General features: G+C 39.5%; 1 protein-coding gene across 1 annotated transcript in view; it reads left to right on the forward strand.

Moving 5' to 3' along the window:
• The first annotated feature begins 4,175 nt into the window (after positions 1–4,175).
• The window catches only part of MYLK4 (myosin light chain kinase family member 4), a 75,117-nt gene continuing 64,373 nt past the window's right edge, over positions 4,176–14,919 (forward strand). The window contains exons 1-2 of the mRNA XM_049654943.1: positions 4,176–4,425; positions 8,459–8,755. Of these exons, the coding sequence (XP_049510900.1) occupies positions 4,267–4,425; positions 8,459–8,755 (456 nt within the window). The 5' untranslated portion in view covers positions 4,176–4,266. The remainder of the gene's footprint in view (positions 4,426–8,458; positions 8,756–14,919) is intronic.

Here is a 14,919-nt window from a genome sequence, read left to right on the forward strand (position 1 = left end):
AACAGGGAAGTCTTTCGTTTGCATTTTGGTATTTGTGAAGATTGCTCCACTTTTATGGATAAATGTTCAAGAGGCTTTGTCGTTCTGGAAATATTCGTAATGCTGTGTACAAATAGAAGTGATAAGCATTATCTAGCCTTGTTTGAATGCCAACCAGAACATAGTCATTGTGTGACTTTATGTGGCTTTGTGTGGCTTTTCTGATAGTATAGTTTCTTGGTAGTTAATGAAAACGTCCTTTGAAAAGAACTGCAGTTCCCATGACTCTGTGGAATATGGTTTTTCTGAGGTTGGTATTTTTTTTTTAAGGGTTTATATCTTCAAAATATCAGGGCTATCCAGGAAACGTATCACTGAATCTGCTGATAGCCTTACTGTGAACTTTCTCAAGCATAGGAGTATCTTTAAGAGATTCCAATTATTTTATGGGTATAGACTTAGGGTGCTAAGACTAGGCAGATAGATCATAATGGACATGCATATATTACCTGGTTTCTTGTTTTGTTTTGTTCTGTTTTGGTGGTCAAGTATTATACCAGGTTGCTTGTCCTCTGTGCTATCAGAAGCTGGAGACAGTATGACATAGCATAAGTGGACTACTGTCATCTAATTTTAGAAGGCAAGTAGCATGGATTATTTTAATTGGTTTTTCTTTTTTTTATAACAAATAGACACAAGTAAAAAGCTTCCCTCTAGTAATTAATCAACAAATATTTATCCAATACATATTGTGCATGGAACTATTTACATGTGATGACTTCCAAATTTTTATCTCCAATCTGGACTTCTTACCTGAAGTCTAGATTTCTATTTCACAACTTATTCAACTTGAATGTCCAATGGACGTATCAAAAACTGAGCTCCTGATTCCTCCCCCCCCGCCCACCCAAGAAAAGTTGCTCCCTCTCACATCCTTTTCCATCTCAGTTAATGTCAACTCCCTCCTTCAAATGCTCAGCAAAAAATTTGGAAAGTCACCCTTGTCTATATCCTTTTTTTTTCACACCCCAGACCCAATTCATCACAAATTCTAGTGGTTCTAAATGGAATCTGAAATCCTGGATGAGATTCTTGCACAGAAAAGGGACATTAGGAAAAAAAAAAACCCTCATAGACTCTTAGTGAAGCATGGAGTTTAATATCAGCATTAGTTCATTAATTGTGACCAGTGTAGGTGTTAAAAATAGGGGAAATTGGGTACAGGGCATTAGGAAACTTTCTGTACTATATTTTCACTTTTCACCTTTTCTGTAGATCTAAAACTACTCTAAAATAAAACAACTTATTAAGAAAAAGAAGCAAAGGTAAAGATTTTGTTGTTTTCTGGTTCATTGGAGCCTGTGGCTGGTTTGCTGGAACAGAGGGGATGGAAAATCTGATCCTGTTGTTTGGATGGTCTAGGTGAAAATTACAGTCAAATCAGCAGAAGGCCACATGTGTTGTTTTCTTTGGCAGGAGATTTGTCATTTTATCAGTTTATCACTTTTTCACAATTTAACTATTCTGGGAAAAATTGATAACCTCAAATCTGTTGTCTTTTCATAACCACCTTATTAAATAATCTATCTTTAAAAAATGTCTAATTTTGCTTAGTTACTCCTCCTAAAGGATAGTTCTCCAATCCTAGAAAAACACCTAATTTTTACTTTATAAAGATTTTGCTATAATTTTTATATGCTACTCAAAATGGAAACATATATTTTTATATTATGGAACACATGGATCTGAATTAAGAATAATAACTTTTTTTCTTTTGGAAAAGTAAGAGAGCACTGGAGGCTGGTGTTGGGGTGAGGAGTGGAGGGATCAACTAAGCCTCCAAAGAGGTGAAAAGTTTCCAGGTCTTGATGAATTGTGTGATTGTGTGTATTAGTAGTTTTGTTTTTTTAAGCAGTCAAGGTTTCAAAAGATCTCTCATATTCTAGTTGTATATGTTCAAAGTGTCACATGGGCAAACAAAGGTGGCTGTGGGATTCTCACACCCAGAATCTTCTTGGCTGGGAATGAGCACTTAAATCGTCATGAGTCTAAAAGGGGCAGAAGAACAGGGCCAAAGGCAAATGCAGCTTGTTAATTCTGAGAGTATTACCACACTGATGAGAAGAAAAGGTGAAGGTGATATTTCATCCACTGTTCCCAGTACATCCTCTCCTTACCTGACCTCTGAAATGGAGCCATTGGCCTTGAAAAGCCTAGTGTCTAAAATTAATGTTCTTCCCCATCTGACTAAGAAGGCAACAGCTGAGCAACATGAGATCAAGGACCATATTAGTTTAAACAGGGGCTCAAAGCGGCATTTGAGAGAGAGGATACTTCCTTTCAGAGTGGACGCTTGTCTTTTCAGAAGACTTATACTGACTGAGAATAAAGACCTTTACCAGAGAACTTTGTAGTCTTTCTGAACTCTGAGAAACTTCCCATTATCTGCCGGAAATCATACTCTGCACTTGAAGTGGTCCAAACCCTAGGATGTCCTCCTATAAATGGTAATTACTCTATTTTAAAACGTTGTCATAACCTCTCACACTTACTTCTATTTCTATGTTGCCTTCAATAACAAGTTGTATGTTATTTAGCATTTAATATTTCCAAACTCCATGTATTTAGCATTTAATATTTCTTTGCAAAATTATTATATCTTGGACCTGTTTTCTTTTTAATATGTTAATTTTATGTGGCTTCCTGATCCAATGTGGGTACCATCTGCAATTATATATTATATTTAAGTCATAGTTTGCCTTAGAAATAACTATGTATTTGTCTCCTTATTTTAGTGACTTTTGTTTCAGGGAAATTTGAAGGAATGTTACTATTGATCTAGGTAGTATTGAACTCTGGTTGATACTATTCACATTTTAATGTTTGAAGTAAGGTGTTTGTGTAGTGAAGTAGAATTTTGTAGAGCATCTATTTTTAATAATTTGGAACTCAAGGTATGTATAAGTTTTACTATATGAGTTGAGAAAATAAAAAATGAAGTTTTGTGGAGATAAGTGCAGATGATGTTAATTGGAGCAAAAGCTGGAAGCAATTTTCAGAACATCTCCAGCAGGGGGCCTCAGCAGTCAGCAGTGGGGTACCAGCGGTAAATTCAAATCAATCTTTCTCCCCAAGTCCCCCACTATCAAGTGTGTGGACACATACCTAAGTGTAGATCTGTAGTATCAGAGCAGTACTAGGTGAACTACTTAATTTGTAATGAAAGTATTTCAAGGAAAGCACAAGGATTTGAACTTCTTGATAACTAGCAGTTAATGACAATGCAAAGAAAGCTATCTGGATATCTATCTATGTGATCTGCGTGAGAGGGCTGCAAGGAAATTTATTTTTTTTAATGTTTATTTATTTATGTATTTATGTATTTATGTATTTATGTATTTATGGGCAGGGGGAGGAGCGGAGAGAGAGGGAGAGAGAAAGAGAATCCCAACAGGCTCCTTGCTGTCACCATGCCAGGAGGGGGCTCCATCTCATGAACTGTGAGATCATGACCTGAGCCGAAATCAAGAGTTGGACTTCAACGCTTAACCAACTGAGCCAACCAGGTGCCCAGGAAATTTCTTTTTTAAAATAAACACCAAACATTTCTGGTGTAGGCAGAGAACAGCTCTGGAAATGGCTCATTTGGTGGAGATCACTCCCCAGAGGGGGACAAAATTCCCAGGGAACACGAGAGAATCCTCCCACAGGAAGAAGCTCTTCCCTCTCAGGGGGTGGGCTGCAATACCAATTAACCTCAGTGAAACTTTATATTCTATATTTAACCTGGTCACTTGATATAAATCTTATTTTATGCATTGAGGGGAATATTTAGTCACCCAGTGAAAATGAAGTTTGCTTCTTACTGTTTGCTTCTATAGGAAAAGGTGGGGGAAAATCCTTTTTTCTTTCTAAGTCCTAGCATTTGAAATTTGATATTAACATTAGCATTTCTGTTCCTAATTTTTGATCTCCTCTCCAGTTTAAATAGAAGGGACTTCAAAATTCTCACTGGTCATTTTCCCCAAAAGTCAAATATGTGAATAACTGATGTGAACTTTTGTTTCTTTTCTTTCTTTCTTTCTTTCTTTCTTTCTTTCTTTCTTTCTTTCTTTCTTTTTCTTTCTTTCTTTCTCTTTCTTTCTTTCTCTTTCTTTCTTTCTTTCTTTCTATAGTCAAGAGGAAGGCACGCTCAACGCTCATGATTGCGTCTTAATTTACAAATCAGAGACAGAGGGAGATGAAAACCACACTCCAGACAGTAACTTAATCGGTCTCACCACCAAGATGTTAAAAGTGAAGAGGCTGGAAGAAATCAACACATGTTATAACAGTAACAAACTGGAGAAAATGGCCTTTTTCCACTGCATGGAAAAGGTTGAGAAAGTGAAATGTTTTCTGGAAGAAAGTTCTAGTGAACAGGATTCAAGATCTGGAAAGAATGAGGTAATTATGTGCTAATTTCGTCTTGTAAAAAGTATCAGTGCTACTTTATCTATTCTTACATGAATCAGTAACAAATTTTATTTTTGTTACTTGTGTGAAGAATTAAGGAACATTTATGGGTAAGAAATTTTCATTTTGTTTCACTGAAGATAATGTGTTGTAGATTATATGACTGAGTTTGGTAAATAGTTGAGAGGCCTTTGAATATGCATCTCTACTAGCTGGATACTCCTCGCTGTGGTTAGTGGCTTTGATATTTTGAAATTGAACTTGTGGAAACACATCTTTCTTGAAAAGGATCATTTAAAAGGATGGATTTGGGCATGAAATTCAGAGAAGCATTATGAGGGGCACAATCACTCTGCAGAAGAAGTTTCTAATTTCCTTAAGACCATGAGCTCCTCACAGTATAGGTGACATAGCTATTGACAGTGACAGTCAGAGATGGGGACAAACAAGCCTTCCCTGAAGGTTATGCCTGTGTCCTCATTTGTGCACAATGAGGCTCTGAGCCTGATTCGGGCTGCTTGATCTTTGGTGATCAAGAAGAGGCTGCCTCATCAGAGTAATGGGATGATGTCTGTTGAGGAAGTTACGTGTGATAATGTATATAAAGCATGTAGCACAGTATCTGTCACCATGGTAAGCATTCTAGAAATGCATTCCAGCAACAATCTGCTCTCTACCTTGACTCAGTAATTGCCACTCATGGGTCCATGGAAGTGCCGTTCCTGGCCCAGCATTGCCCTCTCAGCATGTTGTCTGTGTCTTATTCTAGTACATGCAATTGTTCTGAACTTCTGTCACTTTTCTCTAGACACCACTCTTCAAGGTCAAGACCTTGAATCACTCATACTTGGACTCTTAGTTACTGTCCTGGTAACTGGCACAGAATAGGTCCCCAAAATGTCTGTAGAATGAACAGATCTATAGAGGTGAATTCTGCATTCTGATTGAAGGCTAGGAATGATTATTTTTAAAAACCAGAGCAGGTGATTCTTATTAGGCAGGATTGGGAAACATCCTTCTTTGTTCAGCTATTGTTCTGAAAAGCACTGTTCGGGTAGGAAGGACATTTCTAACTGTGCCATGGACAATGAATAGGGCTGTTAGGTATACAGGGCAGACGAGTCTTTTCATTGTCAGTGAATATGGAATGATAGAATGTGCCAGAGAGAAGAAATGAGTTGGGTTGAAGCTTAGGTTTTCTGAGGCCTCCATTTCCCTATGAGTTAATATCTTGTTCAGTATACACCAAAAAGAAATTTCCGCAGACAAAATTGAAGCGCATATGAAGAACTTCCTCCTTAGGGCTGTTAAAACACAAATAATTAAACAGAAGCATTCTTTTTTCTGTTCATTAATTTTGGTAGGACAAAGAAGACAAAACAATCTTCTTGGATAACTTTGAAATAACTAACTACCGGTAATAGTTTATAAGAAGTTGATTATTTTTTCTAGTACTGTTTTTCTCTGGGTTCTGTGCTATAATTTTTACAGGTAGGAAATAGCTTTAAAGAGTGAGAAGGTGCTAAGCTGGAACAGAAACATTGTTAGGAAGAATTGTTTTCATGATAAACTGCTCCAGAATATTAGATATCACATGATTTGAAAATTAAATATTTTAGGATATTTTTGAGGACAAGACTGAGAATGTTGCTCTTCAGAAACCCTAAAAGAACATCCTTCGCACCTATTCTGATATCCCATGTGATGTGGGCCTCCTGGCTTCGCTTCTGCAGTGGATGCTGTTCAGAAGGTGGAAAGGAATGACTGGTTGCTCCCTATGTCCCATTCAGTTTCTTCTTTGTAAATGGCTGAGAGCCCAGAGATGTCAGCAATAAATTTGCCTGCCTCTCTCTCTTGCCTTGTGGAGGAGGGATGGGACACGAATGGGAGACACAGAGCTCTTCTTCTTTCTGTGGCTGCCAAGGCTGCAGTGTTGGAGGGCTCTGGCTTGCCCAGTCAGTGGGTGCCAGGGTCAGAAGCAGGTTTTGGCAGTGGGTGAGTGGAGAAGGGCATTCGAGCAGCTCAGATGTCTGCAGGTATGTAGACAGAGCTAGATTGACATGTCTCCATCTTCTGCTGCAGCCTCAGTAAATCTTCGCAATAGCAGTCTTTTCTCTCCAGGTACTGTATAAAAAATGCCTGTCGTAATTTGCCATAAGTGGAGAAGACCTATTTTCTTTTATCCTTTCTCTTTTTGAGAAGCTTAGCATTGCTGATCATCGTAGAAAACTTCACTGTGGTGCATTAAAAAGAATTCACTCTGAATTTCAGATACTCTAGTGAAGTGGGAGCTTTGTTTTAAAGGCTTGAGGTGCAATTTCTTTCTAGAAGAGTCTTTACTCCTTAGTCTAGGTTGGTTAAGCTCAGGTTCATTCTCTTTTCCTGCACGTAACCAGGTTTTTCTATTTCACTTATTTTTCCTCCACTAGATTAATTTTGACTATCTTCTTTCTTTTCCTCTATTTTTTGTTGAAGTTGTTAAGTACCACATCTTCTACTTTTCTACTATGTTTTGTTCACTTTATTTTTCTACTTCCCTTCTTATTCTGTTTTCTAATGACTTTTCTCGTTGTATTATATTCTAGAGGGTGTTCAAAATCACTTAGATAATGTAGAATTTTAAAACCTTTTATTTGTTTATTTAAAATTTTTTAATGTTTATTTATTTTTGAGAGAGACAGAGACAGAATGTGAGTGGGTTAGGGGCAGAGAGAGAGGGAGACACAGAATCTGAAGCAGGCTCCAGGCTCTGAGCTGTCAGCACAGAACCCGACGTGGGGCTCAAACTCACGAGCTGTGAGATCATGACCTGAGCTGAAGTTGGACGCTCAACTGACTGAGCCACCCAGACGCCCCTGAATTTTAAAAACTTTTAGCAGATATGCCATAATAAGTCTGTTCTAAGCCTATATAATACGGTGTTGAAATTAAGTAAAACAAAAAAATGAGTGATGAGCTTACTAGCTACTGTGTATATAACATGAACTCACGAATGATAAATGACTCCCATAACTCTAATTAGTATTATTAGTAATTTGATTATTTGTAATCAAATTTGATTACATATAATTTGATTATATGTACTCAAATTCAAGTTTTCTTCTTTTGTGAGTTCTCTGTTACCCATATAAATAGCCCCTGCTATATTTCCCTAAGATATAATTTACTGTTCAGTGTGTGTGTGTGCACGCGCGTGCGCGCGCGCGCACACACACACACACACACACACACACTTTATTTGTTTAATAAAAGACAAAAGGGCCCACCAAGCAGAGTTCCACTTTTCCATTTGGTTCTGTCTCCCTTTGCCTGCCCCTATTTATTTTTATTTTACACATACCTACTTTTATGCCTGAGATCATCTATGCTCACATCCTTGTCCTTTGGTTTGCCCCTACCCTCCTGAATAACCCTGGTTCCAATCCTCCATCTGAAAGGCTTTGTCCCTACCAGGAGAGGAAGGCAAAGATGTGGGGGTAGAAAATAAGGATAACCCTAGCAGAGGCAGAATGTTTAAATGCCTGGTGCAAATGCTCCAAAGAGCAAACAAAATAAAATGTTTATTGACAGGATGTGAATAGGATAGAGTGGGTGGGAGCAAAGTGTGGATCTCCCTATTTTGATTGCAGTTGGTGTGCTAAATAGCAGGTGGCATTTCCTGACTAACCACTGTGAAATTGTACCATCATTAGTGTTCATAATGAATTATTTAGATATCAAAATAACATAGCTGAGGGTGGAGGTTTTGTGATTTTTAAGGTTGCATTTCCCCACCCCCATCTCTTTGCTCCTCGCCCGTAAGGGCAGGAGAAAGCTCCTTGGCAGTGGCCCAGCCATCAAGGCAGATGCCAGTTTCTGTGGTGCTAATCGTTCTTGAACTGGGGACAAGAGAATTCGAGTTGGTGTCAACTGTCACCAGCGGGTCTCTCTCTGCCCCTGCACCTGTTTCAGATCTGTCACACAGGTCATCATATTTTTCCTTTTAAAGAGGCAGATTATCTGTTGATCACGTAACTGGAAACACATATCGCAGGACCCTGCAAGAACCTTCTGCAATTCGGCAACGCCTACTCCTCAGAACAGAGCATGTAATAAGCATGTGCTTGGAAACGTGCTTATGCTAGATCAGGGGAGGGAAGGAACATATAAGCCAAGTGACTTCTATAGCTGCTCCCAGAGAATGGACTTAGCACTTAGAAGAAAAGACATCTGGATTGTAGGTAGTGTGTGCCTTATTTCATCTTCCCTACTCTGGCGTGTGTTCCGGTCCATGATGACACGGGGAGGTCACAGACAGTCTCCTGCTCTTGAGGACTCACAGGTAGTAACATCACTTTTAACTACGACAGATTCATTTTGCTGTTCTATTTACTGTTCTATTTCCAACCAGGGAGTGGTGCTTGCCAGAGGAGACGGAATGCATGTCCCGTCTTAATCCTTGCCTGAGACTACTACTGCCTTAGGAGGGGTTGGGATAATAATAGTGGCATGTGGCACATTTCAACATTCCAAACACTTGCCCCAACTTTCGGGGAACCTCAAAGCAGCCGTTCCTGGCGCATATTAAAGTTGGTGATCTATTTTTATTTTGAGAGCTGAATAATGTCAACATCTCTTCATTACCCTACTATTATATGACTTAATAACGAAAATAAAATAACACAAAAGCAAAACTTCCATCCCCCTCATCATGTCTATGGCAAAACCAGCATCTGAAGAGTGACCACCTCCCCTGGGAGAGCTAGCTAGCACAGTCTATATGCTCTTTCTTTTGAACTGTTGCCCGATAATGCCTTTCACGTGATGCCGCAGCTATTCCAGGAATGGAATTCAGCCAGGAGAATAGTACAATTCTGAAAGAAGAGAAATAATTCAGATTCTAAGGATTTTAGCACTTCCCAAGAGAGGGTATCTGTATCTGGGGAAACAGCTTTTTCCACGGATGTAATTCTTCTGTCAATTAGCATAAGATACGTTATTTTCAATTCAGTGTAAAACAGTTTGGAAGATAATGTAGAAACCAGCCTGAATCATAGGAAGGGGACTTATAGTGGCATCTCTCAGCTTTGTTTCATTACCATCTACTCCTTTTGCAGAGATTTCAGACTTTTCTCCCCCTGGTGGAACCCTTCCCATGAAATCTGAACCACACAGGTACACTGTTACCTGTTTACATATTATAGGTCAACCTGTTTTATATATAAAAAGAATAAGGTTTTTTTTCACCCTACCTAAACAACCAATTTTTACTCCCTCATTAAGAACGCATGATTTATAGTTAAAAAAAAATGTCTCCAGGGGAGTTGGGCAATATATCCGTATACCTGTATGCAAATGCCTTCTTTATATTTATTTATTCAATAAGAAACCACCAACTCAGTACCCTGTGGGGTTGGACGATGCAGAGCACCAGGTGTCAGGCTTTCATAATGGCCCTGAGCCTTTTTCCGTGGGACCCTGACACAGTAAGTATTTTGGGGACCATTAAGTTCACTTTCAGAGGAATTGCCAAACCTTGGAATGGTTTATTATCTGATCTATCTTAGTCGAGGACAAGGTAAAAGAGTTGGGAGAAATATGGATAGACAGGAATAGACTTTTTTTTTTTTTAAGTAAGACATCATAAAACATTATAAGTCTCTTTAGTTCTGACCTAATAGCACTGTTAGGTTTGCGTTTTCAGACTTGGTCACTGTTGTCCAAGCATTACTCATTTTTGGCTGCTTAACAGATTCCTATGGGAAATACCATGAGGGCTTTCATCTTCAATATGGAAAAGAATGAGTTATTCACCCAAGCTCTGAGAAAGTAGCCCTTGTAGTATTTCCCAATGACAAGGTCAATAAGATATATGGGCTAATTGGGAGTGTTATGGGTATGTATTTCAAAGTTTTTGTAACTTTTGAACTGTAAAGAAAATGTCTTTTAAGTCAGATTTTATAATATATCCTCTTACTTTTTTTCTGCATTGCTAATGGTTATTTAGAAATGTGGACAACCTATTGTCTTAGAAATTTCTACAAACACAGAAGTTCTAGGAACTGCCTTTTATAGGGGCATCAGAGAATCCTATTTGTGATGTTAATGTACTCTGTCTCCATTCAGAACATAAAACAGTTGAAAGTTTTTTTTCCAACACATTAGGTACAGATACTTGCCCATGTAAAATTCTGGGTGTCCTGGACCAAACACACAGATGATTCATATTGTTTGTGTCATTTCAGGTTCTCAGAATAATTAAAATTATGATAGTTTTATGTTATTTGGTGTAATATGAGAAAAAAATCTTATTTTCTCTAAAAGTTATAGCAATATAGTAAAAAATATAAATATTGCAAATCAAGTCTGTGTTCCTAAGTAAGAAAATGCGTAACATATTGATAGAGAAATTCCTAAATATAATTGATCAGAATATGTCCTTATCCATTTATCTAAAACACTATAGTTGTAAAAAACATATTTATCTATTAGTGTTTCCTGGACTTCAGTTTTTCACATACACCTTCATGGGTTTTGCCATATCTACATACTACTTTAACCCCTATCAATTAATATGTTCACAATATCAAATCATTTAAAATGTTTAGCAAAAATTTTAGAGTGAAATTATGGTTTAGATATTCAGATATACAATAATGCACACAGATAAACTTTAAAAAATGGTTTGTTTACAACCTTAAATCACCCCAAATCCCTAGCAATGACATGATCCCAAGTCAGTCTCTGGACACCTGGACTCAAGAAGCTATTTCCACATCTTTGCCCTGTGCCACTTTGTACTTTCTACTCTATTTCTCATTTTCTGCCCAGCATGCAGTAACAATAACAAAGACCAGGGAAACTGGTAATGAGTGGACAGCATGGAGAGAAGAGAAATCCAAAGTCTTTCCTCTAGATAGTGGATACACAGAGGATTGGTAATAGGTAAAGTTTACGTAGCATTTTTTCTGTGCTTGGACCCATGTTCTCCACATTGTCAGTCTTGAGATCCCATCAGAAAGCAGAGCTAAGACAAGAGCATGTAGATAGATGGTTTATTTTTGGAATTGACTTCAGCAACTAAGTGTAGGGGCCTGGAGAGTGTGAAATAGATAAGGAAAGAAGACCTAACAAGTTCACATTGACAAGCTGACCACTGACGGGCTGGATGACCTCAGAGCTGCCCACCAGTAGGACTGGGGCGTGGGGAGCATTGATGCACTGGGCCATCCCCACTGGTCAAGAGCTGTCACATGGGGTGACTAAAATCCTAGCACTTTCAGTTGCACGCACGTAGGTGATTGTTGGTTCTCAGGGGACATCCCACACAATGCTTCAACCTCACTTACAACTTTGACTTCAGGAAAAGTGTCTGATTTGCTAGTCCATTGATTGCGTGGACGTGATTCATGCTCATTTGGATACCAGCACAATCCTGGTTCTGCCTACTTGAGGGTTCTAATGAGTGCAGGTTATTGTGGTATTTCCATAATGAACGGGACACTAAAGACCTGTGCTCTAGTATGGAGTCAGTGTCTCAAAGATTCGGGACCTAGAAACATAGTTCTTAAGGGATCTCGGCAGTCAGCTCATCCAAATCCTTCTTTGAAGGGGGGACTCAAAGTCTAAGAGAGGTAAAATGGACTTGACCAAGATTCAGTACGTGGAGGGCCAATTCTTTCTTAAAACCAGAATTACCTTCCAACTGTGTTTTCCATGCTGCTCTTTACACATTTTGTTTTATTTGAGCCAGTTTTTCAGAGAGGGTGGGCAGCACTTTGCATGGTTGCTGCTAAGGTTCCCTGTTGGCCATTTCCAACGTGGACACAGCACAGCAGCTACCCGGGTCAGCCGGCCCAGAGCAAGGCAGCGTGTTGAGTCCTGCAGGCCTGCCTCGAAGGATGGCTGGCCATCAGCCAGGCCTGCTGGCATCTTGTCTTGGCGCCACCTCTTTCTAGGCAGGAGCATCCTGCTTCTTAATTTTCCAGTGCCTCAGGCTCTCCCTCTATGAACAATTCTCCCAAAGCTTCAGCTCAGGAGCCAGGAATCTGAGCAGCAAGGAGCCCAGTTAGAAGACTCGGGTTGTGGGGCACCTAGGAGGCTCAGTTAAGCATTGGACTTTGGCTCAGGTCATGATTTCAGGGTTCGTGGGTTTGAGCCCCATGTAGGGCTTTGTGCTGACAGCTCAGAGCCTGGAGCCTGCTTTGGATTCTGTGTCTCCCTCTCTCTGCCCCACTCCCGCTCATGCTCTGTCTCTCAAAAAGGAATAAATGTGAAAATAATAATAATAATAATAATAATAATAATAAAGAAGATTCAGGTTGTGACAGAGCAGGTTTAATGCTCCTGTCAGTGGCCAGGTGTCAGGAAATTCTAAAACAAGGCAGTGAGCAAGCTAGAATGAGTGGTGTGTGAGCCCAACCTCTGATTTGTCTACTAGACCTCTAGCTTCTAGAATTGGGCATTCTAAGTGTAAGCAGTGAACAGGGTTGTAAACTTTTCCTGTTGTTCCACTTTATATAAGGTTTAGGGCTTATCTGAACCTAATTGGGGTGAGGGGTGAGTACCAAGATGAATTATAGAGACAAGATTTTAATTTCTAAGTGTTTTTTTCTTGTGTCCTTAAGAAATGACTCTACCTTGGGGCGCCTGGGTGGCTCAGTCAGCTAAGCATCCAACTTCGGCTCAGGTCATGATCTCATGGTTTGTGAGTTTAAGCCCCACATCGGGCTTTGTGCTGAATGCTTGTTCAGAGCCTGGAGCCTACTTCAGATTCTGTGTCTCCTCTCTCAGCCCCTCCTCTGCTCATGCTCTGTCTCACTCTGTCTCTCAAAAATAAATAAATGTAAAAAAAAATTAAAAAAAAATGACTCTACCTTCTGTGCAATATACAAGTGTTATAATAGTATTTCCCACATCCAGCCATTCAATTCTAAGTTGAGTTTTGCTCTGCTGTTTTTGGAGTGCCAGCCTGCAGGTATACCACTGGAATTTTTAACTGCAGAGTTCTTATATGTGGGCCATAATAAGCAACTTCTGGCAAGAGTTGCTGTCTTCTCAATTCCAGAGCATCTGTCATTCTTGGGGCCCACTTCCGGGTTGGATATCTTTGTCTCTAGCATATATTTGGTCTACAGGATGGTTCCAGATTCTGAAAGGGATTTTGAGCTCCCTTAGACACAAGAAGAGAGGAGGAAATAAGAGCTGAATATTTTATTTGGAGTTTCTGAGTCTCCTAGACTCTGCCAGAGGCCTTTGCATGTCCCTAAATCACTCAAGTCCCTTCAGTTCTCTGGAGAGGGCTTTGGAAAATGTTGCAGGTGTGGCTTCAGAAAGTGCTCATCCCCCCATTCCAGCCTCTCCCCTAAAGAAGGTCCTAGAAGCCACGGTGCCCAAGGAAGAGAAGCAAGGGGATGGAACAGGCAAGGGGGAACACATGATAAATCTACACTGTTTGGCATTGTCTTTCACTGGAACATCATCCACTAGGCCAGCAGTTCTCAAAGTGAAATTCCTGGGCCTCCCTAGGGTCCCTAAGACTCTTTCAGAGGTCTGCAAGTTCAAAACTATTTTCATAATAATTTGAATATTTGTGCCTTTTTCACTGCATTGACATTTGCACTGATGATGAAAAGGCTGTGGTGGGTAAAACTGCTAGCACCTCAGCACAAAATAAGGCAGTGGCACCAAAGTGTCCTAGTAATCATAGCATTTTTCACCACCAGACACTTGAATTTTTTGTTTTGTTTTGGAAAGAGCCAGTCTTCCTTAAAAATGTACTTGATGAAACAGGAATGTAAATGTATTTAATCAGCCTGTATCAAAGTCATTTAGATCTTCGTGCGTATATACTGTTTTACTTTACTCAATAAAGAATCGCTGAGTTTCTACTGCATGAAGACACCCTGTTGATTCTGTGGGGACTGTCCCCAAATCGTTGCAGGATATGATTCTGGTTTGGAGGGCAGATACCTGAAACTCATAGACACACATAGTTTCACTTACTGATGGTTGATGGTATCAAAAAGAGGCAGAAACTGATGAAACAAGATCATTCATAAGATATGCATTTAGGTTGCAAAGGGCTCTTTTCTGTTCAGTCTGAACTCCACATATTAGAAATGTTAGGATCTTCCTTAGACCACTTGGAAATCTCTAGCTATTTGGAAAATAAACATGAATAGTGACCTGTGTTAGGTCTTACTTTCTTCCCAACCTTCTAGAATAGGTATGTTGAATTAATATGATAACATAGGTAAGTTTCTCCATTCTTTTTAAAAATATTTTTAAATGTCTATTTATTTTTGAGGAGTGCGAGTGGGGGAGAGGCAGAGATAGAGGGAGGCACAGAATCCAAGGCAGGATCCAGGCTCTGAGCTGTCAGCACAGAGCCCGATGTGGGGCTTGAACTCATGCACTGCAAAATCATGACCTGAGTTGAAACCGGATGCTTAACAGACCAAGCCACCCAGGCGCCCCTAGTTTCTCCATTCTTAAGGCTGTGTT

The sequence above is a fragment of the Panthera uncia genome (assembly GCF_023721935.1).
Source record: "Panthera uncia isolate 11264 chromosome B2 unlocalized genomic scaffold, Puncia_PCG_1.0 HiC_scaffold_25, whole genome shotgun sequence".
NCBI classification, from domain to species: Eukaryota; Metazoa; Chordata; class Mammalia; order Carnivora; family Felidae; genus Panthera; species Panthera uncia.